Source organism: Struthio camelus, chromosome 2 (genome assembly GCF_040807025.1).
Source record: "Struthio camelus isolate bStrCam1 chromosome 2, bStrCam1.hap1, whole genome shotgun sequence".
Classification (NCBI taxonomy): Eukaryota; Metazoa; Chordata; class Aves; order Struthioniformes; family Struthionidae; genus Struthio; species Struthio camelus.
The window spans coordinates 130487881-130515372 of NC_090943.1; the positions used below are offsets into that span (position 1 = coordinate 130487881).

The following is a 27492-nucleotide window of genomic DNA, read 5'->3' on the forward strand; positions in this document are numbered from 1 at the left end:
CAAGAAACATTGCTTTTCTAAATGTATCACCATTTTGTAGGATTTGGGTGTTAATGGAGTTGTGTTGGGCATATCAGAGGATCAGTGAATCTGTACGCCTGACTCCCTATTGATTTTCATCCCTGTCAGTGCCTTTGCCTCCTTTGCTCACCTCCAAGCTTTTGCTGCCAAGATCTCAGTATACCGTTGTACTAAGGTGGGCCTCAGCGGAGAGGGAGGCTGTAAACAAGCAGCACGCTTTAATGCGAGTTTCTCGCTCCCTGGTTGTCTCCTGCTGCAGGAGTTCAATAGGTTGCCTCAATGCAGACTTTCGTGTGGCTTTATGCGGTTTCACCCTGTGCATCCATATGTCTCAGCTGGTAGCTGTGTCGCTCCTGGGTTATAACCAACGAGGGCGAAACAGCTGAAAGGGGGTTGCTGCCCTTTTGTGGAACAGCGTCTCAGGTTAGATATTAAACGAGACCCATCTGTCTATTTTTGTCGGCGTGCGAAGGGGGGCTGCGAGGGGAGGAGAGAGGTGAAGACAGTAATTCAGTCTCTGTGCTAAATTCAATTTTTGGTCTCGCTTCTAAGAGAGGTACTCTTCTTCCCTTGTGTCATGCCTGGTAGACCCTATCAGAAAAGGAGGAGGTTTGTGGCCCAAGGCTGTCCGTGATCGATTAGTGAATCCTAATGGCTTCACAGTCGGACGGAGTTTTTCAGCGCAGGGAATTAAGACTTTTCCCGTTCCTTTAAAGCGCTGCAGTTCAGTGGTAAGAGAGGTCCCAATTCTGGATGGTTGTAGGAGGAACTGAGCCTGTGGGCATCAGCGAGGGGATACAGCATCTCTCGGGGAAAAAGCTCGCAGTTATTGCTAAACAAAAAATGCGAGTGTAAAAACGCTCATTACCCCCACGATGTTGGGTATAACTCGGAGGGGCAGGAAGCTGAGGAGGGCAGAATACCTGGAACCTGACGGGCAAAATGTGCAGTCACATCTGAGGTGGCTCTGAATCCTTGTCTAAATTTCAAGTTGCCATAAAAGTAGATTTCCTTTTTATTGAAATAACAAAAAACAGGGTTTGAGAACAATGAGCGATCGCTTTCCCTGAACTGATGTGTTATACAACTGATGACAACGAAATCGGTCAACATATGGGAAATATTATAAATATGCCATATCCTTATGATATAATTGCATGATGGAAGTTATTTTCCAATACTATGTTTTAGTAATTCACATAATTTTTCATTTAATTTCAGGCAGCAGTTTTACAACATCATCAGGAATATATGCAGGAAATAATTCACTCACAAATTCTACTGGATTTAATAATTCACAGCAGGTAAATTTGTAAATATGAGTTAAGGAAACTTTTGTAAACTTAGGCTTCTCATTTATTGAAAAAAATGTACTTGTTAAATAGCTCTTTGTAAGAAATTAGCATAATTTCAAGCTAAATGAATGTTTATAAATGTTTTTCTTCAATTTGTCATCTTCCAAAAGAAAGTTAATTGTTGGGGTTTTATGTTCTAATTTATGCATCTTAAGTATATGTCTAATAAGCTATTTGTATGAGAAGATATGCTAAGTTATGTGTAATTTAGATTTACTTTTACTGCTTTGCAGTTTTAGTCCTACAGCATACAGTCTGGAAAGCATACGTGCTGAAAGTCTGACATATGTTTGCAGTTATATTTTGGAATTTATACTAAAAAGTAGCAAAACTTTGATAGACTATTCAATCGCTTTTTTTGTCTTGCAGGAATATCCCTCTTATCCCAGTTTTGGCCAGGGCCAGTATGCACAGTATTATAATAGTTCGCCGTACCCTTCCCATTACATGACAAACAGCAACACCAGCCCAACGACACCCTCCACAAATGCAACATACCAGCTACAAGAACCACCATCTGGCATCACCAGTCAAGCGGTTACAGATCCTGCAGCAGGTAATTACATGGATTTTATGGTCCCTATGAGGCACGTTTTTGCAAGTTGAAAGGGGTTTCGATTGGATTTTTTTTTTGTTTAGTCGTTCATTTTTTTATTATTATTATTTCTTAATCCTGAGTCTGTGGCACGTCTTGCACAAATTCTGGTAGAATATAGACTAAAGAAAAACGGAAATTAGTAAAAATTTAAGGTTTGTGCAAAGTGTGAGTTGTTTGTATTGATTTGCAAAACCTTTTTGTTAAAAGTTGCAGGATATGGGAAAGTCTTCACACCAAGCCAAACCTGACACTTTTAAGCCCTATCTCTTTTTAAAGATCAATTCCTCTGACTTTTCCTAAGTAAGGCTGAACTAGACTATAGTCCGTCGACTATAGCTCTCTCAAAAGAGAGCTTTTATATATTTCACTTTCAGAGGACATAATAATGCTTGTAATGGGTAGTTGAGTTTGCACAAACGTTTCCATTTTAAGAAAAGATTTTTGGTGGCTTGTATTTTTTCCCAGTCGTTTTACCTTTCTTGCTGGAATTTGGCAGTCCTTTACTAGTTGAGATATTTTTTTGAACATTTAGGCCAAACTGCTCCAGCTGTCTTTTGGAAATGAAGGGTGAAAAATACCTTTCCCATTATTTAAAAAAAAAACAAAAAACAAAAAAACAGTTCAAGCATGCCAGGAGTTAGTAGATGGCAGAAATTTGAAATCTGTCAACGAGAAAGTACTAGGTGCATATGTGTTTCTCAGTAATGTGGTAAAAAGCAGTTATGATTTGGCAAGGTTATGACAAGGTGTTGTTTTGGGGCTTTGTTGTTGGGGGTTGTTTTTATTTTTTTCCCTTTGAGTACTTTACAGGACCTGTTGAGTATGTGCAACATGAGCTTTGGATATAATTTGTTAGCATTTTGTTTTTCTGCATGAGTGTGTTCCTGAAGAAAATGTACGGTGTTGTGTCTTTTGATACATTTGGTGAAAGTAAATGTGGAAGAAAAGGCAGACTCTGTATGTGTGTGTATATGCATACAGTCATATATATGTACATCAGTATATTTGAGAAGGGAAGCTTTTTAAATATGTGAATGCATAGTTATTCTGCTTTTCATTTTGTTTTTAGTTTTTTGTTTGTGATTTTGTTTGCTTTTTCATTTGGAAGCAATAAATTCCTCTTACTCCAAACAAACAAATGCGGTGAAGTTTTAGGTGTTACCAAGATGACTAAAGTTTAATTACTGTATCATATGGGTCTTGATTTTTTTTTTTCAATTTTTTATTTTTGTTTGGCAAAATCTTCTTTCATATATATGTATGTATACATATATATATATGTATATGTATGTATTTTTAAAAACTCTTTGATACTTTCTAAAAGCAAAAGAAAAATTATGTATGGGAAGAGGAAGAATATTTCCCAAGCTCAAACTTAATAGCTGAGTCAAAGAGTGTCTTCGTATTTAAATAGCTTTCTCTGTGGAAAACACAAGAATGTGTTTTTGTGTGGAAAAACACAAGCCTGCACAGGGTTTTTCTATCTGTTCCTTTTTAAGAGGTCGGTCTTTTCTCCCTCAGATCTGCTAAATTCTTATTAAGAAAGTTTGGTTCAAAAACTTGAATAACTTGGCAGGCTTTCTCACGGGTGGTTCCTGGACCTAAACCCTCTTCTAGTTTGTGTTCTCACATATGTATTGAAATCTATACATATGTTGGTGCCTTACCACTGCTCCACTTACACATACCCCCGCCTTTTCCACATGCACATCTAGTCTTACATTACTGGGACTGGCATCTCTGTCCTTGAGATATTTATGTTACTGATATAATAATTTTGAAAATTTCCTTCTAATTGTTTGCAAATAACAAGTCTTACTGTGTCTATGACTACCAGAGAAGGGCACGTTTGGGAGAGTACCTCCTGTGGACCACTCTCCATTAGCAGGAGCAAAGTAGGAGCGAAGCTGTGTTTCTCTTCTGCTTATTGATGTGGAAACGGTTGCAGAAGGTGCAGGGTTAGGTTCAGGTTTCCCCATTTGTCTTTACGCAACTAAATGAGTCACCTAAGTTAAGAACATACCCTCAGTGGAAGGAGATGAGCACCTTTAGAGCAGTATGTAGAGTTGAGTTTGAGTACATTCTTAATCCAGAGATGCCAAAGTCTTTCCACTGGTATGGAAGGCGCTTAAGCTCATTGACCCACCAGTGTTATGTTCCTAGGTTAAAATTAGGTGGGAAGAATATAGCATCTTTCTGTGCCTCTCAAACCTTGAACCCTGGAAGAGAGGAACGAAGAACCAGTCAGTAAATGCAGAGTGGTGCCTGGTATTTTCCCTTGGACAAAGTATTTTTTTTCACTTTCTTGCTCAGTAGAGCTTTGGTTTATACAAACAAATATATATGTGTGCATGTGTGTATATACATACACAGTATTTTTAAAACAACTTATTTGTGTTTACAAGTGTGACAGGTCTTTTAGAAAACAAAGGAAATGTTGGTGATCTTCCAAAATAGATCTTTCTTTCTAGATTTGCAGAGTTCCTGTTTGCACTGCAAGCATATACAGACGTTGCTTATTTTTCACATGGGTAATTTCAAGATGATCAGCTTTGTCACATGGATAAAGCTAGTAACAATTTAATAAACTGTAATCTGAAGTGAGGCTTTGTTGGGTTGGATGTGTTAGCATTCCTTTGGGTGCTACTGTATTGAGTATAGGTTGTGAGGGGGAGCTAAAAGCAAGGACTGAGTCAAAGAAAAGGAGGAACAGCACAGAGGAAGACAGTTCTGATGGCATGGGGACAAGTGAAAGGCACGTTAGAGTGAAATTCACAGTTGGATCAAAAACGGAACAAATGAGCAAATTAACCAACTTTTAGCAGTGATTAAATTTATTACAATTATGCAGATTTCTATGTTACAGTAATTCAGATTTCTTAGCATGTCTGGTCAAGTTAGAATGACAATTCCCTTCTTTGCTCCACAATTTGAACTCTGTATATGAGGGATGGTGGAGAGCAGTGCAGGGCTATCATGTTTGACTGTTATACCCCTTTATTAGGATGGACTGCAGCTGCCGAATTGCAGCTGTTCTTACTAGATGCTGATATTCCTAGACATCTTTTATATTAAATATATATACATATATGTATATGTATGTGGTTCTGAACTATGCCAGGACAAGCATAGAACAGCCTTCAGACTTTACAGAGACACCAGAGTCATTTCACAGTCATTGGTGGTTCCTGTGAATTTAGCCAGTAAGTGAAACAGAGCAATCTGTTAAGGAATATGTGAAAAGAAAGAAAGTAATTATGGGCTCTTGTGATATTCTAGGAGAGTTCTGCAGACTCAGAAGTCTCAGATAGTTTTCTTTATGTTCAATTCCTTGTCCAAATATAAAGTAATCCTTTAATGGTTTCCCACAGTCCTTAGTTAAAAAAGCAAGTTTTTCCTATGCAAGGGGTGTCCAGGTTTTCCAGGATGCCCAGTGATACTTGCAGAAATGCTTGCAGAAGAACCTGAGATTTTCCATGCTCAGTAGTTCTTTCTCTTCCCCTTGAGGGTCTGAAAAAAGTCATTTTGCATACTGCAGTTAAAGCATGCATGTTTCAGTATGATTTGGAGAGAAGTTTCTGCACTGAGAATAGCTTTGCCCTTGGAGATTTCATGACAAAGACTTCTGATTGCGCAAAGGTTGGTAGTCCCTTTCTGCTAAATTAGCTGTGCCTTTCTTTATTTTCTACAGAAAGCTGTAATTTTGCTAGTCGAAATAGAAATAATCAGAAAACTATTAAATAAAATGAAACTTAGTATGATATCTTTAAGATTTATAATGTACTCTGCTTCAGATTTCACAGAACATTTTATTATCAAAAGTAAGAATTTTTAAATGTTTTTTTCACTTGTGAAATTCTAACTTTTGCTTTACAATAAAAAAAATTTATTTCTTCAGAATAACAGTATAATATTAGTTTTCTTCTGGGATGAGCTTTCAATCCGTACTTGAGCGGATCATCCCTGGTATGAGCAGCGAGTTGCTGATTCAGAACACAGAGGCGTGAAGATTCTTAAGTCATCGTTTGAGCTGTAGTATGTAAGACATGCAATAACAACTAAACAACAAAAAATCACGGAAATTGGCTAGTGACAATAATTCACTATCCCTTCCAATGCTAAAACAGGAGGACAGTTAGTGAAAGTAGATTCAGAGCAAGTAAAAGGCAGTATTTCTTCATGCTGCGTGTGGTGCAGCTGTGCAGCTCCTTGCTGCAGGGTTTTCTGGAGTTTAGGCAGGTTTGAGCGTTACGTAGACAAACTCATAGATTAGGCATACACAGATATCAACTTTCATTCAAGAAGTACTTGATACAAAAAAATCACTGGAGATGCAGGATGAATTTGCACTACATGTCTTTGTCCTGTTTGTGTCCTCTTACGGTTGAAATTTATCCCGGAGTAGATGGAATTTTTCCCTAATCCATTATGCCAGACCCTGTGTTCTAAAATGATGTGAGGAACATCCATAATAGTATTTCTAAGAGTTAATGAAGAAGATGACTATTTTTTTCTAAAGCTTTAATAATTTTCTCTTGCAATACGTCACCTCCATCATCACAGCTGCTAATAATTTTTTTGATTTGTGCAAATTTTGGTTTGGAGATATAATCAACAAATCCAAATTTATCCTTTTGTTTTGTATGAAGCTGTATTTATGATTTATTAAATTGATTTTCTTGCAAGAGATTTGCATTATTCTTGAGTTTTTATCTCTCTATTTTCTTAATTTCTATAATAAATATGTTTAGAATATTACTGAAAGGTTTTTTTTCATATTACATACTTCACAATGCAGATTAAAAACCCTACAAGAACTGTTCTAGCCAACAAAAGTTGTTCTCAGCCATGGGTCATCATTTTGCTCTTATAGGCTAAACTACCTTTTCCTCAAACGCTATATCACATTTAGTATTGCAGAATGGAGATCTGCTTTTACACTTTCTCCTTACCATATTTCATAACAGTAAATCAGAATAGTAAGGTGAAACAGAGCAGAGAGACAGTATAGACAATTTTTCACTAATACGTATCCAGTTTGCAATTGTATGCTCTGTTTACAGTAATTATTATTGTTTTGCTATTTTTTCATAAATATAAATACATATAAATGAGAAGTAAATATACAGTATATTGTATAGAAAGAGGCACAATAAAAATTCTATAAAAATAGCAGTGAGATCGACTGTAACAATGAAGGTCATAAACTACAGCACAAGTTTTGTTTTTCTAATATTGGATGTTTTCTTGTTTTTTACATTAAAGGCCATGAGTTTACAATTTGTAATTCTTTTGAATTTCATTTAATAATACATAACCTGACTCACTGTTGCGAGATATGTTGAGGCTAAGAACATGAAACACTTTTCAATATATTTTTTAATATATAATTTTTTAAATAGAATATTCATCATTGTTTTCAGTATGATTAAAAGTAGTAATAATTTCAAAGTGTCCAAAACCACAGATAGTGAGTTGGGAAGAAAGGTCTACAATGGAGAGAAGTACTATCTGTCCATTATGGAATTGCTTACTCCTTGTTTTTCTCCAGCTTTCAAAACTAAAGAAGAAAAAATTCTGGACAGCTGCAGGGTCTGTTAGTATAGTTGCTGTTATATATTGTTAATATATACTGTTGCACTTCTATGTATACCTTATACAGTTAATATGTTATTTTGTTATTATTTTGAATATACGATCTTAAAAGTCATCCAAGCCTTGAAATAAATAGGATTTTTTGCCAATACTTCTAATAGCTTCTTTACCAGAATATTGAGGGTTTCTGTTGAAGTTACAATAGTATTCTAGTAGTCCTCAATAGGCAAATATCAGATTAGTTTTTTCAAATGGAGATTTAACTTTTTTTTTTCTTTTGGTCAAAATAACACTAAAGATATCCTTCGCTAATCCTATCAACAGGTATTACTGCATTTCTTGCAGTATTTACTTACTACTTACTTGCTCTTACTACTAATGTAGTGGTAATATGTTTTTTATAGAGAAGTAAAATTATCAGGTACCTTTATGATTCTGCTGCATTTCTAAATTCTGGTACAGTTTTATATACACAAGAATAGTAATAGGAAGAAGTTTTTTAGGTGCTAATGAGATGCTGTGTTTAGGTAGGTTTATGTAAAAGTAAGAAAATAATAGCATAAGGTTGATATCTTAGAACTACTTATATATTATATTTTTATTTTGATGTACAGAAATTGAAATTACACTGGACTAAGCATTTCAGATATTTATTCAAATTTAAATCAAAATTTTGTGGAAAACCATGAATTAAGGCATAATCTAATTGGAATATGTTTGTATATACCTATTTGCAGAGACATTTGACTAAGCTATGCCAGACCCATCTCATCAGTGTGATTTACATTATGAGATGAGATATGATTACTTTGATAGCATGCATCTGCTATTTTTTACATATTCTTTTAATGTAGTAGGAAAAAAGTCTGAAATTTGCAATGCTTTTGTCGACAGCAAGAGCCCCACTCTGCCCTTACACTAACCAGAGTTGCCTAGAAAGACGAGCTACACCTGATTTTTGGATTTCTGGGACAACTAGGTTTCCCCAAAGCTGATCATTTCATATTATTTCTGTGGAGTACATCGAAATCAATAATAGGAACTAAGTAATTGTTGTATTTTCTTAGTATTTAATTAAAAATGAGAATAGATACTCTTCTTACAGAAATATGAAGGGGGAATTTCTGTAACAAACAAAGGAATTACAAAATAAGATGTTGCAAATGGTATCTCTGTGATTCTATTGTCTATTCACAAGTAATAAAAATATTCTAATTTATGAGATGATGGAAAATTGTTCTGTGTGATGCAATACTGTGGAAACTGCACGCAGTGATGTATAACGTGCAAGTATTTGCCTATGACATTTTATGGCAAGTTGCAACAATAGTGTGCTTTGCAGCATAGCGGAAAATCAAGCTACAATACGGTTCATATATTTTATGTAATACAGAATAAAAACATTGTATTTTTCACAGTCAAGTATAGTTTTTGTCTGGTTTGGGAAAGGAGATCTATATGAATAGAACCTGGGTTAAGAGTGTTTTTCTTACTAACTGGAGAAGTCAAGATAGAGTTTATTAGATTTGATCAAGGTGCAGGAAGAGTATGTGAAGCTGAAACAGGCTTTAACATTTGGTGTTAGAAAGCCTAAGGCAGAGCGTGGAGAGGTATCACAGTAGGAATATCTAAAATTATATGTATCCATTAACAGATGCAGAAGAATAAGTCATAGGTAGCACACAGAAGAATAAGTCCATTAACAGATGCAGAAGAATAAGTCATAGGTAGCACACAGGAATGACTGTAGTGATCCAGACCAGTGGTCCACCTGGCTCCTGTCCTGGCTGCCACAGTGTGGCTGTGAGTAGTGCCCAAGGAGCAGTGATGACAGGCTGAGCTTATATAAGACTTGCCCTAAGCACTTTTCCAGCTTCCAGATATTTTCCTCTCAGGGGATTTCCTAAGCTCACGTTGTTCATCTGTTTAGGGTGTGCCTACATTAGAATTTAATTTGGACCAGGAGTCTGCTTTGAAGTGAATCTCCTGACTGTCCCGCTTCATGTGCTTTGGCTCAGTGGAGCGTTGCAGAGCTGGCTAGGGGCCTTTCAAGAGGACCTCACCTGGATGATGTCCTCTAGGAGAGCACCTACTTCCTCCAGCTGCTAAAAAGGGTGCTGAGGCCGTCAGACTAGATCTAGGCTGAAAGGATCTCCCAGAAACACACAGCATGCGGCCTTGCGGTTGTTGGCAGCACTTGTTTGGTCCTACAGACCAGCCACACTACCTGCTATTGCAGGCATGGCCATAGCAACCCTGAACGCGTCCCTTCTGAGGATGTCTCCATGCTCCTCTTGAACCTGTGTCATCTACTGTGAACCCAGCATTCTTTGGCAAGAAACCCCGTCTTTTGCTTGACCTCGCTTCTGCTAGCTTCATTTGGTGATGTGGTACGTTTCATATTGGAACAGATGGCAAAGAGCTGATCCTGTCCACCTTTTTCACTCAAGATTTTCAAGATGGTTGGGTTTTCTCCTGCACTTCTCTGTGTTTGCGACGCTCAGGAATAGAATAAAAGTTGATTTAATACTTTAGAAACGTAATACTTTTCCTTAGCTAATATTACACTATATCTGATACTATGAAGTCAGCTGAGGTAGAACACTAACATCCGTGTATGACAGGCCTTGCACATAGAAAACAATGAGTATACCACTAGCATATGTTGTGGCTAGATAGCGTGACTTCAGCAAGGCTTTTGTTGCCCTGAGAATTATACCTTTTCACTTAACAATCTTTTAAGCAAACTAGGGTAAAGTGCTCTAGAAGAAATTACAGTAGAACGATACAAAGCTGTCTAGGAAGCCAAATTCAGAGAGTAGCCAGTAACAGCTCACTGTTAAAGTAGAAGCATGGCTGCAGTGACATTCCTGAGTGTCTGTCTTGGGCCTGGTACCAGACCACATTTTCATTAATCATTTAAGTGACGGAACAGAATGTGTTTGCCTATTAAATATGTAGATGACACCATGCTGAGAGGGACTGCAAGTTCTCTGGAGACAGAATGAGAACTCAAAAAATGGAGATGTGATCTGAACAGAAGCAGGTGTGAGATATACATTTAGGCAGGAATGATGAACTGCACAAATGTGGGATGAGGAATGTTGGCAGCTCCTTCCAGACTCTACCTTTCCCTGCAAACCACTCTCAGTACTCCAAATATTAATGCCACACCAAGTACCCTCACCCACTGTTTTTCTTGCTCCAGAATTTATCAGGGATGAGACTTGGGCTTATCCAGGATCAGAGCTCGGTTGGATACTGGATGTTTGTAGATTGGGGGTTCCTTATGAGGACCTGATAGCAACTGGCTTGACTGTCATACAACCTCAATGCAAAGAATACATGCTACGGTTTCTCTTTACATACATAGAATATGTTTCTTATACACTATATCACATGTTCGACCATTGATTACTGCCATCTCTAACGGACTGATTGCTGCAACTCTCTCCAAAGTACGCTCAGAAGCTCTAGCTATTAGTAGCATTGTATGTTCACTTCATATGCAATATTTGGCCATCTCCTTGTTTCCTCAGCAAACTTCATAGGTGCCTGTATAGGTTTCCATTATTCTTTTAGTAGACTGAAAGCCCTCCGCCCTGGTAGTTCTACAGCTGAAATGGCTAGCCTTCATATCTTATAGCTTAAATTAGCATTTAATCTTTGAGAAGCAACCAGTTAGGTGATACTTCTTCAGAAGATGATCTAGGGGTCCTTGCATGAATATTTAAAGAAAATGCTGCAGAAAAGGAAAATGCCCCCTACCAAGCGGTACCCAGGCGAGGGTAGCCTGCGAGGCACCTGCAGTAAAGTTTTCTTCTACTCAACAGCTTGCTTTGGATTACCGTATCCAGTTTGGAAAGACTGTAGAGAGCAATAATAGCTTAAAAAGAAGGATTGTTGAGGAAAGTTTGGGCTTGCTTAACCTAATAACAAAGGGGATATGATAACAACCTTCAGATGCATACAAATACAGTGACGGGAATCATTTTTTCTCTGCTTTCATCGACTGAACTTAAATTGCAACAAGGATGGCTGAGGTTGCCTACCTTCTTTCTAATGGTATGGCTATTAAAGCAGCAGAATAGATTGCCTGGAGGTAGGTAGATTGCTTGTAAGAACAAGTTAGCCAAATCTCTATGGGAAACGATGTGGGTACAGCTAGCCCAAAAAGGAGGACTAGTTGACCTTGTGTGCCCAGCCAAGCTGAGGTCGCCAGGCAGACTTGTGAATGGTTGCAGCAAGTGAGGAGCTCGCCTGGTCATTTGTGCCTGCAAAGGGGAGATGGAAATGACTCCAAAATTACAGCCAAGTGTTGGAAATTTTGAGTGCAATATACTGAAATGAAATTCTTTGTGAAGGTGGAAAGCTGCATGTTTCTTTTAAATAGGCTTTCTTCCCTGCACTCACTGCACTGCTGTATATGCTCGCTTACTTAGGTTTACTTGTTTCTATTTGTAATAAAGTTTTATTTATATTTTTTCTATGCTATCCATTTCCTGCTTAATTTTGTATTGTTACTACTAAACCTAAATTCAATACTTAAAACTTTAGGCATCTCATCTCTGTGAGAAGACTTTCAAAATCGGAGATCTAAAGCTACACACCTGAAAATACTCTCAGAAACCAGGATCACCTCTCATTTCAGTTAGTCAGTAGGAAATGCAATCGTCTGTTACGTCAGAATTTTAGAGCACATATTTAGAAAACTATCGGCCAGTTTACCTGTTGAACAAATTTTGGCCTGCTTGTTCTACAAGGTTATAACTTATATCAGAGCTTTTGGGTATTGTTTTCTTTCTTTTCTTTAAGGGCTAAGTAATAAAAGTAACATACAGCAGTTAAGAAACTCATTTAAGTTTCAAGGGTTGCAAAATGTGTACTAGTTGAATTAAGATTTCTTACTTACACTTCAGTACGGTGTTTCAAGTATTTAATTATCTTGGAGTGTATGTTATCGTGGAAAATCTATGTGTACATGATGTTAGAATGTGTGTGATCTTTTAAGTTTAAATAACAGTTCCTTACAATGGCTTCTAAGTTTTTATTTAAATCTCTTCTGTCTGTAGTTGTGTAGACTGAGACAGCTGAATGTTTTTGCTGTTCAGCATGTGCACAAAAACATTCTTTTAGGTACAGGTTGAGTCTCTTTTGAAGACTCTTTTTTTACATGGTGTTACATAGTAATTAGTTATTCTGCTTTGTTTAATGTAACCTGAGATATATAGGGGAAAAAAAATAATCATTTTAGTTAAGTGTAGGTTTGAAGATCAAATATGAGAACTTCAAGACTTTTTTTTTTAATTCTTTTAATTTTCAGCACAAGCAATCCTTATTATTTTGAGAGAAATTCTGAATAAATGGTGTTACACAGATGTCCAAAATCTCCTGGTGTCAGCCTTAATCTACCCTTTGACCTCAACAGGATGCATTTTAGAAGAAAGGATAACTTATGCGAGAATTGTGTTCAAACTGGAACACCATGGCCTAGATTACTTTAAAAAGTAAATTAGCATCAATAATATCAGCATTTATTGAATTCTAAGGAGTAATTCATATCAACTGAGAAATGAAGTTGATAAACATGCTGTATGCAGAAAATGCCTGTGACCTTCACCAAAACAATCTTTTTTTAGGAAAAATTGCAATAGTAACCATGAAAGCAAAAGAAAGTCTTTTCTCTGGACACTCAAGGCTGTGAAAGGAAATCTTGAAGAGAACTTTAAAAAACATGTTGTTGCTTTTTGGAGGGGCACATCACATGTCCTGAAATGAGTTAGGAAGGATAGCTTGCTATGGATACCTCCTTTGTTAATGTTCAGTCCTGTCACTGTTAACTGAGTCTATAGATGTTAAGAATAGAAAAATGTCTTTGAGCTAGCATGTTTTCAGGAAAACATTGTTCTTGTACATAGAAATCATTGTTCCTTTTTACATATTCAACACCAATAAATATTTTTGTAAATACATTTTGCTGAGGCACAATAGTGTAATTTGTTGTTTATAAATAGCTGTATCTTAGCTTGGAGTGTTGAGCAGGCCTTTGAAAAATTCTTTTGAAATAAGCATCAATTATAGAGATGAGATTTAAATTCTTAACTGAACCTATCCTAAGAAAATAAGAACTCTACTTCAAGCCTTATTTGGAAAGAATTCTATTCAGCTGGCTAAAAAAGTCATGTGAAAATGAATGCCCGTGACCAAGCAATTTAGAAAAGTTTTCAGAGGTTTAATTTTCAACTTTCTATATTTTATTTTTCACACCTGGACATTTTTTTTTTCTTACCAGTCACTGTGATGATCATCTTAAGGTGAGGTTTTGTAAACTTGACTTAGAATGAAATGAGTGTAGCTTAAAAGTATTCTGAATTAATATCCCATAAAATGGTTAATTTGAGGTTTAAAAACACAAAGAGATAAGATCTTTTCTATGATTTGGAGGAATGAAGAAGTTATGGATTCATTTTTTGCTTGCTGATTGAAATAAATTATTCTCTGTGATTACACGTGACCTGTACTTGATTGAATTAATTAATTTACTAGTATTGCCATTTAGCAATTATATATTTAATTATTAAATAAAAAGTTAGGATTTTTTAGTGAGCATCCTATTTTTAATGCCTCATCTAAAAAGCAAGTGAGCTGAACATTTTGAAGTTTAAACTGAAAGATTAAAAATGTCATTTCTTTACTACAGCAGAGTACAGTACAATCCACAGTCCATCAACCCCCGTTAAAGATTCGGATTCAGATAGATTGCGTCGTAGCTCAGATGGGAAATCACGTGGACGTGGCAGAAGAAACAATAATCCTTCACCACCACCTGATTCAGACCTAGAGGTATATTATATTAGATGTCTTTCACTTGTTCCATACTCTAATTTTACCATTATTTTGCAGAGAAAAGTTTTGCATAGAAATCAAAAATCTAATGGCATTAGAGCTAACTCAGTTTTTTCCTGTTTTTTCCTGAAAGACTGAATTTTTCACCTAAGCAACCTTTCTCATGAAGAGGACTTACTTTCTCTGAAAAATAGTGGGTTTTTTTTTTCCTTCTGACAACAAAGAAAGCTTTTCCTAAACCAAAGAAGGGTTTGAGTTTGGACAGGAGACACTTATAGCACAATAGCGGTTTTTGTTCACTCATGCTACGTTCACATTCCACTCTGTGGACCATACTTTATGTTCAGAACACACATCTCCAATGACACACCACAGCTATGAATGTCCACACTGCATTACTTTTCCTTTCCAAAAGCTTAGTCCATTAGTCATCATGGGAAATACAATCCCACCAGGATTTAAAATACTTGTATTTGAACACTTTATTTTTCATTAAAATATCATTTTGTGTGTGGTCAGAGGACAAATTTAAAACATACATATTTTCCAGCCGGGTATAAGTGAAGGAATTATTTACCGTTGCCATAAGTTCTTACGTATGCAGCATCTAAATTCACCATTTACATCCTTCAGGTGCCTAAATCCCATTCAAAATGAGCCCAGGTTAAGGGGATTTAAGTGCTTAGCAGGAATTTACTACTTTACTTGTTTTTAGAGGTCATTTCTAGGAAGAGTTATATGAACTTTGTTTTATAAGTCTTGCAGAAAGACAAAATTCAAACCCAGAAGATTTAATTTTGAAAGGCTTTTCTTCATATATTTCAGTTTTTATCTCACATCTGGCTTTAGAATAATATATTGTACAATAGCATTTTCTGTGTGTATTTGACAATAACTATAATTTTATTCTAATAGAATAATTCAATATAATAGCAGTTGTAACAGAAATCTAACAGATTGTATTACCCTATTCTGGAAAAAAACTTGTTAGTTCTGAAAAAAAATGGCAAGGAAACTATGGTTTTAATATATAACCCTTTCAATACAATTTTGTTATTTGTGCACTTACTGATTCAAGTCTAAACTTTCCATTTCAAGTATCAGTTCACCGAGGAACACATTGATTTGGTTCTCTTTTTACAGAGAGTATTCATTTGGGATTTGGATGAGACAATCATCATTTTCCATTCCTTGCTTACAGGGTCCTATGCTAACAGATATGGAAGGGTAAGTGTCAAGAAACTGGCATTAATTTGCAGTAATATTTACTGTTTTACAGAAAGAGCAAAGCATTAGCTAATTTTCCAGAGAAGTACTAGTGCTGGTATTTCCAGACATAAGAAGATCAAAGAGTTAAGCCTTTTCATATTTCCATTTTTTGCATTTGCTCAGCTCCTATATGCAATAAATAATTAAATAGCATTGGGAGTAATACTTTGATCACTTGAGGTTTTGTTTGTAGGTAGGTGCAGAGTGCCTGTGAAACCTGTTGATATCACCCAAAGTCTGCCAAGGCTTGGCTCCTCTCCAAAAGTGAAGAACTTTCAGGAGTGAGCTCTAAAATTACCATTTTAATTCTAGGGCTCGGTACTGGAATACTGTGTGTTAAGACGAGAAGATATTTCTGGACAAAGACAGATTAGTCCAACATTTTTGTCCTCATCTTTTTTTAATCTTCCTATTGCTTGATGGTTTTAAAAGCCTGCTTATGTGTTGCATCTTTCTGCTACGCACAGTCTTTAAATTATAACTGAACTTATGAACATGTCTGTAGACTGGGCTTTTCTAGGTACTTCTCAGATGAGAAACACAATTTTAGGTAAATAAAACCAGTCTGTGATTGGAATGCCCTAGTGAGATCAACTCTTGCTTTTTTGGGGGGTCGTGTTTTTGAAAGCTAATGTCTGAGCCTAAAAGCTAATGTTCTGCCATTTCAAAATTCGTGTCACATGAGGTATAAACTAGAATTGTTTTTAATTCAAAAATTCTTATTATAAGTGATAAACAGATAAGAATTATATTTATTGAAAGGTTTGAACCTGCGCTAAGCTGAGCGAAGGGCAAAGCTGCTGCTGATACAGTTCCTGACTGGGTCAGGATTTGAATTCCTCCTAATACTTCATTGCACTGTAAAAATCTTAAGCAGTACCTTTTCTTGCTCCTTTCAGGCAGCGTAGTGCATTTTCGGAAGTGTTTGTTGTAATAGCAGTTTACCTGTTTGAGGAATATAATTAGTGTTTTCATTTTCATTTTGTGTAGAAATAGCAAGTTAATGCAGGATTCCTGGTTTCTTAGTGTTATTGGTTTATTTTTAGATAGTTAAAAAGACACTAAAACGTCAGATGTTTTGGTTATGGTATGAAAACAAACAGGCAAGCAGCATGATAAGGTATGAAACGTTACAATGTTTAATTCAATTTTTGTTTCCGTCTCTCAAACTTTTACGGATGTATCACAAACTTCTTCCAAGAAGAGCTTTTGCAGAGCACCCCAAAATCTGATATTTCAATTCAGTTCAGAATGAGGAGAACAAGTGCCAGTCCTCCTGAGCAATTCAACGCCAACAGAAACTCACCCCTTGCCTTGGGCAGCAGAGCAGTGCTGGACACGTGCAATTAGTCCTTGCCGAGAAGTGTTTGTGCCAGCATGTTTTTTTCGTTTGTTACTAGTTCCCTATAGTGTTTCCATTAACTGGGGCCTGAACATAAGCACCTTTTTCGCTGGCTACGTGAGGCTGAGGCAGAGTCCTGCTTGCAGCCCCATCGCTGTCGAGGCGGTGTACTTGAGGTGCACAAGTACAGCCCAGCTGCCTCCGCTTGTGCTGCACGTGACTGAATACTTCTGCGTTTGCGCAACGACAACGGAGTCTTGTTGCCGCGCTGCAAAATGAATTTATGTAACGCAGGGATACTGGGCGTCACCTGTGGTAACAAAAAAAAGTGCTTCGTGCTAGAAGGGACGACTGCCTGCGTTGGGAGTGAATGCATGAAGCGCCGCGAATAGATGTTAGGTCTTTTCCGATAGAGGTAGAAACGTACCCGTCCTTATCTTCCAGAGTTAGTCAGGAAAATGTGCCGTTCTTGCTTTGTTTCCTTAAAGTGTCATTCAGATCACAATTTCTCCTGCCTTATTGGCAGCTTCAGACAATAGTTAGCAATATCCGTAGTCATCGGAGCAAAATGGTGTCAACTGTGCTAAGTAAACATACTAAAACCACCTGTATCTGTCCTATAGGAATTCTAGGGTTTATCTGCAGCAACGGGAGATGCACAGTTCTTTAAAGAGAGTTTCCTATTGATCTCTGTCCTTTAAAGTTAGAAGTCCTAAATCGTAAGCCAATCTGAAAAGGAGCAAAAATTGTTGAAGGAAATTTTGTTTGTTTTCGCCTGTCTTCTGCTTTTCGAGCTATCTAACATGACATTTTCCTCTGTTTCTCTACTACGACAAGAGTTAGAAATGCACTTTTAAAAATGAAACCTGAGCTGCTCACATGATCATTAAATTACAAAAGCCAAATCTTCAAACAAACAGAAATATCCTAATTAAATAGTGGGGATTTGGCAGCTTGGCATTCAATCCTTTTTATAAAGCCTGAAAGAGTTTCTTGGTGAATGACTATGAATGATGAGCAGCCTTATTGCTGAAGGGATAGATTTTCTTTTCCTTATTCTCTCCCTCGTTTCTCCTAACTTCTCATTTTTGCCACTGTTTTCTGTATATTCTTCCTTCTTTTGTCCGTTTTTATCACCTGCTTTCTTTTTCCTGCTATTGTGTTGTTTTCTCCCTCCTTTTGTCAGTCAGCGGGGTTGAACAAAATAACGCCCTTATTTTTCGGTTTGGTTAGAGTATAAACTGCTACATTTTTATTTGCAGCTGATTTGAATGTTGTGAATGTCATGGAAATGAATCATCTACTATAGAAATATGGTGTTGTACTTCCAGGAAAAAAATGGGAACAGCATTTCTATTAGCTTTCGGAAACATTTTTTAATGTATGTAGAGAGAGAGATCTGTCAACCAAATACTTCAAGTTATCAGATACTTTAATTGACATTAGTGCTTTAGACACTTAAAAAAACCTATATTTTGAGCCAGATCATTACATTTTGAAATTTTGAGCCTACTCATTACATTTTGAAATTTGGAAAAAGTTGAGACCTTGTTTAGTGTTGATATCCTGAAGCAGGTAGAAATATGTCTTAGTATTGGCACTAGAGTACTGTGGTCTTATGAATTTCCATTCTCCATGAAAACATTTATATTCAGATGCTTTAAAGGAATTTTCCTTTAGATTATAAGCTGTTTTAACATGATTTATTATATGTAAGAGATTGAGAAAAACAAAGTCTGATTTCACTTAACCCTTCATTTGTGACCTGTAGGCTTAAGTGGAAAATAAGCCTTGTACCCAAAGTGAACTTTCCTGTTTTTCAGCTTCTTGTTTCTCCACAAAACAATGAAATCAAGTGGGTAGAATTTAGAAATGACATACAGACAATGTTTTGGCTCCAATACCAGTATTCAAAATAAGAGGCCTGCTTAAGCGGTTTGACACTGGTATTTCTTTTCTTTAGTTAAACTGTACCTCCCTCAGAGATTTGTACCTGATTTTGGCCATACCTGAAAAGACACTCTGGTTGAACCTGCAAATCCTAATAAACAAGAACAGATTGTTAGCTTTCCTTTGCATTGTGTGACACCTCACAATAATTAGTTAGCAATTAGTGGCTTAAAATTGCAAAAGAAGGCTTGGCATGGGATTTTTTTTTTTTAACCGTATTCTAGCCTTGTCTTCATTAAGATTTTTAGCCACCACTGTAATGATTGACATCAGTTTGCTCTACTGCAGTGCCTAAAGCCACTGAATTGTAGATTTTGCGTTTTACTGGGGCAAGATTATAACTACATAGACATTTAAAATCCTAATGTAGATAAGGCTTTTGCCTCCGGTAAATATGTGAGTATCCAGAGCTTCATTTTAACACATTTTTAATGCTAAGTGGAACTTTCTATTGCCCTAGGTTGCATTTATTGAAGAAAATAAGGTTTATTTGAAAAGAAACCTGTTTTGTGTCTTCTCTTAGATTTTATGGCATTTAATCTGACATTTTCAGTAGGTGCGAATGATTTTCTTATTTGTTTTTCTCCTAATTAAATTAACCCAGCAAATGACATTCTTTTAATATTATTTTGAGAAATCCTCATTCTGTTTTGTCTACCATTTAAAAAACAAGTGACTAAAATGGTTTACAGAAAGCATTACAAAGAGCCATCTTTTCAGACCCAAATGTGTGATTAAAAAGTTTAGTAAAATATTTAATTTAAAACTTGCATAAATTGAAACTTAAAATATATTTACAGGCATTTGTTTAAAATTAACCACACATTCATAACAAAGATCATGCTCTGACTGCCAGTCTGTCCTGTTTTTCAAGATAATGTTCATATTTATGAATGGAAAATCGGAATGGAATTATTTCCATAAAGTCATGGAAGAAGTCAGTAGTCAAGATGTACCTAGCCAGCTTCATTCGCATCTTAGACATCTCATCCATCGTCTAACTTCTTTTAATAACTAGAGCTGAGAATTCTGTTGGGTGACTTCTGTTAGCGCTCGGGAGAAATACAAATCCTCGTCATCAGTTTAAAAAATGACTAATGAAATATGGAGAGTGATGGGGTTGTAACTCGGCAACAAAGATATGCAGGAATGTGAGAGGGAAAAGGAGCCTCTGGTCTCTACTGAGAAAATGTCACCTGCTTTCCACCTCACTTGCCTACAAAAATAAAAAAAATAAATAAAGTGTGCAAATATAGCAACATTAAAATGGAGTGGTAGAATACTTTTGTTCATATTTTAAAGTCTTTCCATTTGAATTAGAATGCTCTTTTTTGGGTGGTAACAGTTTAAATACAAGACTTATTTTTAAGGGCAGAATCCTTATTATCAGCAAGATAGTGTGACACACCTTTTCTGTCCTATTTAAGGGCTATTTTTTTGATACTAGAAAACTTTTTGACTCCTAACATGTGGCTGTTCAAGAATAGATGTTTTCCCTGTGCTATGTAGCTCTGTTTCTAAATGCTTTTTTCCAAAATTCTTTTTCTGATTAGCTTCACTTTGTTTTGGGCATTTCAAGAAGACAAACCAGCTGACAAATTGCCACACTTTTCCAAATGTTTGCTACTGTTATGATTTGCTTTTTAACCAGTAGTTACAGAAACATGTTTGAACGTTCAGAGATCATGCTGAAACACCCATTAATTTGACCGAAAGGCAGAAAGAGAAAGCGGGGACTTCATCTTTTATTTTTAACTTTGAGTTGTCATTGGTTTTAGAATATTAACTTATTTTAAGCAAAGTATGGATTGTCACTTCTGCAGTTCTATTTAAAATATAATTCCAAACAAACTAACATTGTTAGTAGAGGGCGTCGTGAGATAATATAACATGTTCTTTCAAGTTCATGCTTCTGTGCCCTTGGATATAGTTAGCATTGTAAATGAGAAAAAGTATATCAAATATACATATTAGGCTTTCTTTTCAAATTTTCAAATTGAAAATATATAAAACATACAAAAAAATGAAAATAAGACAAACATCTGTAATGCATTTGGTAACCACAATGCTGAACATGCTTTTTGAGTTTATTAGCTCAGTAAGGAATAAGTTGTTATGGTAATTTCTGTAGAGAAGTTAAAAGTGTGTTATGTATTAATAACAAACAATAGATTTGTTCACTCGGTGTGGGTGGGCCAAACTGAAAGAGTAATTAAAGCATGGAGTTATGGAGAATCAAGGAGTAATTTTAAATATAATTGTGATTTGCAAATAAAATATTAATGGAGATTTTCTTTAAAGTTCATAGCTACTCCCAAGATCAAATCCTTTCACTGTGGCCAGTGAGAGTTTGTTTTGAGTAACGATACCATTATCATGCCCCTGGCTGGTCATAAAACTGGTAAACAGTTGTAAAATCTGAAGAAGTTTTAGGTGCATTGGGTTTGCAGCTGGTAGAATCCTTCCCTTTTTGCAGTGCTACATTGAGGGCCGTAAACCTGTGCGTGATACATGAGTGATCACAGAGGTCCAGCTGCACACTCATGGTGTAAGCTAAAGTCAGATTTCAGAGTGTTACTGGTAAGTGGTTCAGTACAGGGTTGGAGAACAGCTGAAGTTAAACCAAACGTGTGGATGTTACATTTAACACATGAAATAATCCCTCCTGAAAAATAGTTCCTGTAGTGTATATTCTGGTGTATACGTTATGAGTGGTAGTGATGGCGTACTGTTTTAATTTCTTCTTTAAGGATCCACCCACTTCAGTTTCCCTTGGACTGCGAATGGAAGAGATGATTTTCAATTTGGCAGACACGCACCTATTCTTTAATGATTTGGAAGTAAGTGTTCATTATTCTAAAGCACATAACGGTTATTTAACATTTATATTTCATTAAGAGTTATCAGATAGTTTGAAAATTATTATTGGTTTTGCTGTTTTAGTATGGAAATGTTAGAAAAAAGCTCCGTATAATTTAGTCATTAAAATATATAATAATGTCTACCTTACACGTCTGCACTGGCATTCAAAGGTTACAATAGTTTAACGGTAGCTTTTTGTCCTCCCAGGTCTTTGTATTTATGACCACAGTAGACAAGTTGCAGAAGTGGATACACCAAGCCCATCTATAAGCGTTAGAACTCAGTAGTCTGTACAGGCCATTAAATATTAAACTTCAGCTTCTATAAACAGTTAATGGCTGGGTACAGATTTCTCACTGACGTCCCACTGTGGGGAAGTATTGCCTTAAACCCGAGGGAAATCCTTAATGCTGTATATGCTGTCAGTCTCAGTGGCTTATTACACTGGGTCTTGTGCCTTCCCCAGTGGCAGGTACAATTTGTTATGTGCTTGGGTTTCTGTGTCACTCCTGCCTCCCTCCTGCGGCATGCTGTGAGTCACTGGTGTCGGCATGCCAAGGGCTTTCTCAGCCTACACCGACTCTGGCTTGGCGACTCTTGTGAGATCGTTCTAAAACTATCTGAACCGCTGAAACAGGCTGTCACCATAATGCCTGGCTGTTTCATCTTTAAAGGGAAAAAGCAATTTCTGATCATATTTTAATAGCAAGAAAACATGAAAACAGTCAGATTTCTTTCCCATCGTAATGAAGACAGCTGTTTATTTAAAATCCAACTGTTAAGCAAGCTTGTGGTGGGGCTGCCAACACACATTAATCATCAAGTTGTTGTTTTGCTAGATTTTAGAAATGTGTGTTATTCCAGACAGGCAAAAGAATCTAAAAGATTCAAATGCAACTTTTGCTGATCAAAGTTAATTGGCAGCAATTGGCCTTTAAATATTTCCTGATGTTTCCCTTTCAAAATCAAGCAAAATACACCTTATTTAATAGATGAGCCAAAATCATTTGAAAAATGCCAGTGTGTGATAGCCCTCAAATGTGGTTTGTCCAACATCTGTCCTATATTTTGATTTCTTTTCATCTAAAAAGAAACCACTCACAGATGAATTGGCATCTTGCAATGTAATGAAATTATTTAAATGTGCTTTATTTTTTCTTCCATTCCTTAGTGAAGTATTTATTTTTTGTACTTACAAATAAAAGACATGATTTCTCAAAATTTTTTAAAAAGTATTTTCTTTCATTAAGGGTATGTAAAGATGTTATTGTTTTGGATATAAGTAATACCACTAGTGAGCAATATGTATAGGATTGATTTTCAGACTTGTAGAAGAGAATAAAAATGCTCGTTATTTTCCAAATCTGTTTCTGATTTATGGTTGTATTGCATTTTATCCAGAGAAGGAAGAGAAAATAGTACCATATCTTACTAGCATGTTCAATAAATTTCATAGTATGTTTTCATTTGTTGTGCATAATCAGATATTTAGTAGACACGTAGCTACTTCTTGATACATGAATGTAACTGTCACTGACTGTAATGGAAGTTAATCATATACATCTTACGGATAGTGGGTTATCTTCTGTAATTTGGTATTTTATGGCCTTAACATTACATCGTAGCAGTTTATTCACGGAAGAACTTTAAAACTATGTACAGAAAAAATACTAGTCCAGGTATTTCGCTAAATCACAGGAGCTCCCAGAATGAGTTCGGCTCTTTGCGTTGCCCTGACAATGAGGAGGTTATCTGACATCTCCAGTCACAAGTATAGTAATCTAAATGAAGAAGATAGAGCACAGTATCTTCTTCATGTGTGGCATATGTGCAAGTGAGCAGTTGTGGTCCTGTCAGGTGATATGTCAAGGCAAAGTTCTGGATTTTGTCCTGGGTGTGCTGAGGAGGGGCCAAGGAAACGATCCTTCCCTTGCGGCCAGCTGATCTGCAGGGCATGGCAGCAGTTGCCTTGTTCTCCTGCTCTCTTACAGCTTTTAGGATGGCAATATTCAGATCTCAACTGAGATCTTCAGCCAATACAAATAGATAAGACACCATGTGGGAAAACAGAGCAGGGAAATGTCCACGTTGCTCCCTGGTGGCCACACAACTCCAGTGAAGTTTCATTCTTATCCTAAGACAAGACTGGGCGAATGTAGTTACCTGCCTTATTTCTGAGGAACACGAACTCTAATCTGAAAGGTGATGTCCCATCCAAAGGGGTGAAGAGCATGTTCTGCATGCAGAAGAGTGGGGGTGTGCTCATGGATTGACATAGGTCTACAGAAAACGTACAGAGGGAGAAGCAATAAGAGAGCTTGTAATATCTGGGAAGCAGCACATTAGGCCTAGGCCTGGCCAAAGACTGAGGCTTTCAGTTCCCTGGAAGTTTCATTTTTTTGAAATATTTTGCAGACACATAGTATTTTTGCAAGAACATACCCTCCTGAAGCTGCTGATTGCCATTCTTGTGAGCGTCATCGTTATCAGCAGGGCCTGCCTAGTCCCCGAGCCCTGTGGCTTTTGAGCAGATTCCCTGCATCTACCCCAGATACTCTAAGCTCTTAGCTCTGTGGCTTGGAAGTTCAGGCTCCCCAGATGCTTGACAGGTTTCCATCAAAACTGCGGGTTGTCAGCATGGCATGGCTATGCCTCAAGCTCCAAGCATCTTTCTTGCTGGTGAAGGACTGAGTCTGGAACATCTGCTGGTGCCCCTGCTCAGGTCTGATCTGTCCTGTTTGCATGAACCAGAGTCTGGGCTGTTGCAGGTCCAGAGGTAACTCCATTCACCAGCCCCAGAGCTTGGGCATTCCTGCCTGGAAACAGTGTGGAAGATGAGCAAAGCTGGATTTGAGAGCACGTCTAATAGCAGTGTAGCTACCGCTTTGAGCCTAGGCCTGAGAGCTGGTGCTCTCTACCGGGCTCTGAGGGAGCCCCTCTGGGCATACGTACATCAAGTCATCTATCGTAACTTTGGCCTGTGAGTCATATTTTTCCAGACACCACAATTTACTGTTTTCTTAACAAAACTATTCTTTTCATCTGTTGCTTTCCAGAAGGTGCTAATCAGAGCAGTACTCCTGTCACCTAAGTTCGGGGGAAAATATTTTGTTTTCTTGCAACTTGCTAAAGACTGCCTTACGTTTTGAATGCAAAGGGCAGAACTGCAGTAGGGATCTCCAAAGAATCACTTCATTTGTTTCTTACCTAACCGGCTTTTCATATCTCAAATTAGAGATTCATTTAATTTTATTAGGTTACATTATAAACTTCAGCAGTCATTCTGTAGTCTGTGTAAAGTGAATCAATGCCAAGAAGAATATCAGTGGCATTCAGAACTCTGGTTCACCCCTCGTAATTTAGTGAGGGACACAGCCAGGTAAATGAGTTAACTCATTTCCTGTATGTTGCTCTTTAAGTAATAGTAGTAGTAGTAATAATAATAATATACTATAAAGAATTTAACTTTTTTGGTCCCTGTGAATACACCAAGCTTTAGTGTATGAAAATCTATTAATCCGTTGCTTGATATTTTTCAAACTTGATGAAAAAAATTAGTCAGATCTCACCCTCTAGCTCTGAAGCAAACATTCTGTATATGAATAAGTGACCTATACTCAGATTTCCAATTAGCTGCTGCACCTCACTTTGTTGTAGTTTTTCTATTATTGCTTTAAGAAAGGGAAAGGGAGAGATGGATTGTTTGTTTCACTTTGCACCAATTTTGGGGGAGTAATTAAACTAATTCCAAATTGATATAATATTAAATAATTTCCAGTCTTGAAGCAGCATTTATAAATTCTTATGTAGTGTGCTAAAGGTGTATGACAAGTATTTTACATACTGAAAGGAAAATGTTTACTAAGGTATAATTTGATCTAAGTACTCTCACAAGCAATGATTTGTTGTATTAATTGCAATTTTATAATTGAATTACAGAACTATACTAGGCTAAACCGAAGTAGAAAATAAAGATATTCTTTTCAAAATGTAGACTCTGAAGTCCATCTTTGGGGTCCAAAATAGGCAGATTCACTTTGAAAAATGTCAGGCACCTGTTGGTAGTAAATGTGGCTAAGTATAGACTGAAAAATTTAAGTTGAGGTTTTCAGTATTGAAAATCATGATTTAAATATGCTATTCTCTGTCCTTTAGTAGATTTTTAATTGTGTACAGGAGGGAATAAATATGTTGATGTAATGCTCTCAAGAGAACTGGAATTATATCAACAGAGAATAATGTCTGATTTTACACTGCAGTTAGAAATATGCTGTGACAGGAAGCATAAGGTGTAATATTTTAATGATCTGTACGGAGGAATTACAAGTACTAGGTGTTTTAGAAAGTGTGCTCAAATGTTGCATGGAAATTGGCAATTTGATGATTGGATTGAAAAGTGGTATCTATCTATAGTGTTTTTAAAGGTTGTATGTATTTAAGTGTTATGACCATCTTAAAATTAGTTTTTTGTTTCTTTGGCATATCAGATGCACATTATAGCGTGATATGTTATAGGAAGAGTTACTGGTTGTGAATAATTATGAACACCTTTTTTTTAAAAAAGATATTCAGCGCTTTTCAAACTCTATTCTAAAACGATAATCTCTCATTAGATCTGTTCTCTTAGAAAGTTAAGGTGTTATTTACTGAAGCTGGAAATATCACTTTATTCATTTGTGAGTCTTATGAAGCCTTTTTTTTTAATTCTTACCTAATACTTTTTATGAATAAGATAATTTCTTTTTTGATCTAAGTGTTGAATTTTATTATAGTCATTAGAAATCCAATTAATTTGTAATTTTCTTTCAGAATTATTTTTTTTCTCTTTCATGCTTTTTTTTAATTTCTGTTTGTTCATTTCAGATTTTTGGTGTGGGTTTTTATGAGGTTTTTTTTTTCCAGAATAAGGTTGTATATATTATGAAACTATAAATAATTTCATTTTTGCCACCTGTAAGAAAGGAAACAATGCATGAAGGCACAAGAATGATAACTAGCATTCAATTTCTTCCATCAGTGAAGGATACATAACGCATAACCAGGGCTTCACAATTCACTTTTGTTTGTGAAGTCTCCATATGCTAAATGATGATTATGTTTATGAAAAGTCATTTGTTATGAATGGCAGTATGGTATGAGTTCTTCAGCTACTTTAGCTGGGGCATTTCTCTTGATAAAAAGAAGAGGGAAAACTATTAGGCATTACTGTAAAGCAATAGCTTGTTCTTCAGGAAAAATAAAACATTGTTAATGTTATGTTCTAACAAGTAGCATTACTGAACTTGGCTACTTTCTTTACATTTACCATTATAACTATAAAAAAGAAAGAAGAAATAAGGTCCGTGGGATAGCTAGTAGCTTGGAGATACAACAGAGATTTATATTTATTTTTCCTCAGATTCTTACTTAAAATCCACCTGGATATTCGTTACTGTGCTCTTGATGGATGTTCAGAGCATAGTCTCTTCTATGTTTTTTTTTTAAAAAGAGCTGCATAACTGCTTTATGATTTGCATTACTTCGAATTAATTCACCTTTAAAGCATTGCATTAGCGCATTATTTCATACAGCCCCTCTCAAATGTTGCCTGCTTTAGGGCTGCAGGTAATTTCTCTGACGTGCAGCTCTCGGCGGTACCTGTACTCCAGGCTAGA

At 36.4% G+C, this 27492-nt stretch overlaps 1 protein-coding gene across 7 annotated transcripts in view; it reads left to right on the plus strand.

Annotated features, from left to right (window-relative positions):
* The window catches only part of EYA1 (EYA transcriptional coactivator and phosphatase 1), a 166098-nt gene that overhangs the window by 107797 nt on the left and 30809 nt on the right, over nucleotides 1-27492 (plus strand). For all 7 annotated transcript variants that reach the window (XM_068932522.1, XM_068932524.1, XM_068932528.1 and 4 more), the window contains 5 exons: nucleotides 1243-1325; nucleotides 1746-1932; nucleotides 14270-14412; nucleotides 15559-15642; nucleotides 21727-21816. In XM_068932522.1, the coding sequence (XP_068788623.1) occupies nucleotides 1243-1325; nucleotides 1746-1932; nucleotides 14270-14412; nucleotides 15559-15642; nucleotides 21727-21816 (587 nt within the window). The remainder of the gene's footprint in view (nucleotides 1-1242; nucleotides 1326-1745; nucleotides 1933-14269; nucleotides 14413-15558; nucleotides 15643-21726; nucleotides 21817-27492) is intronic.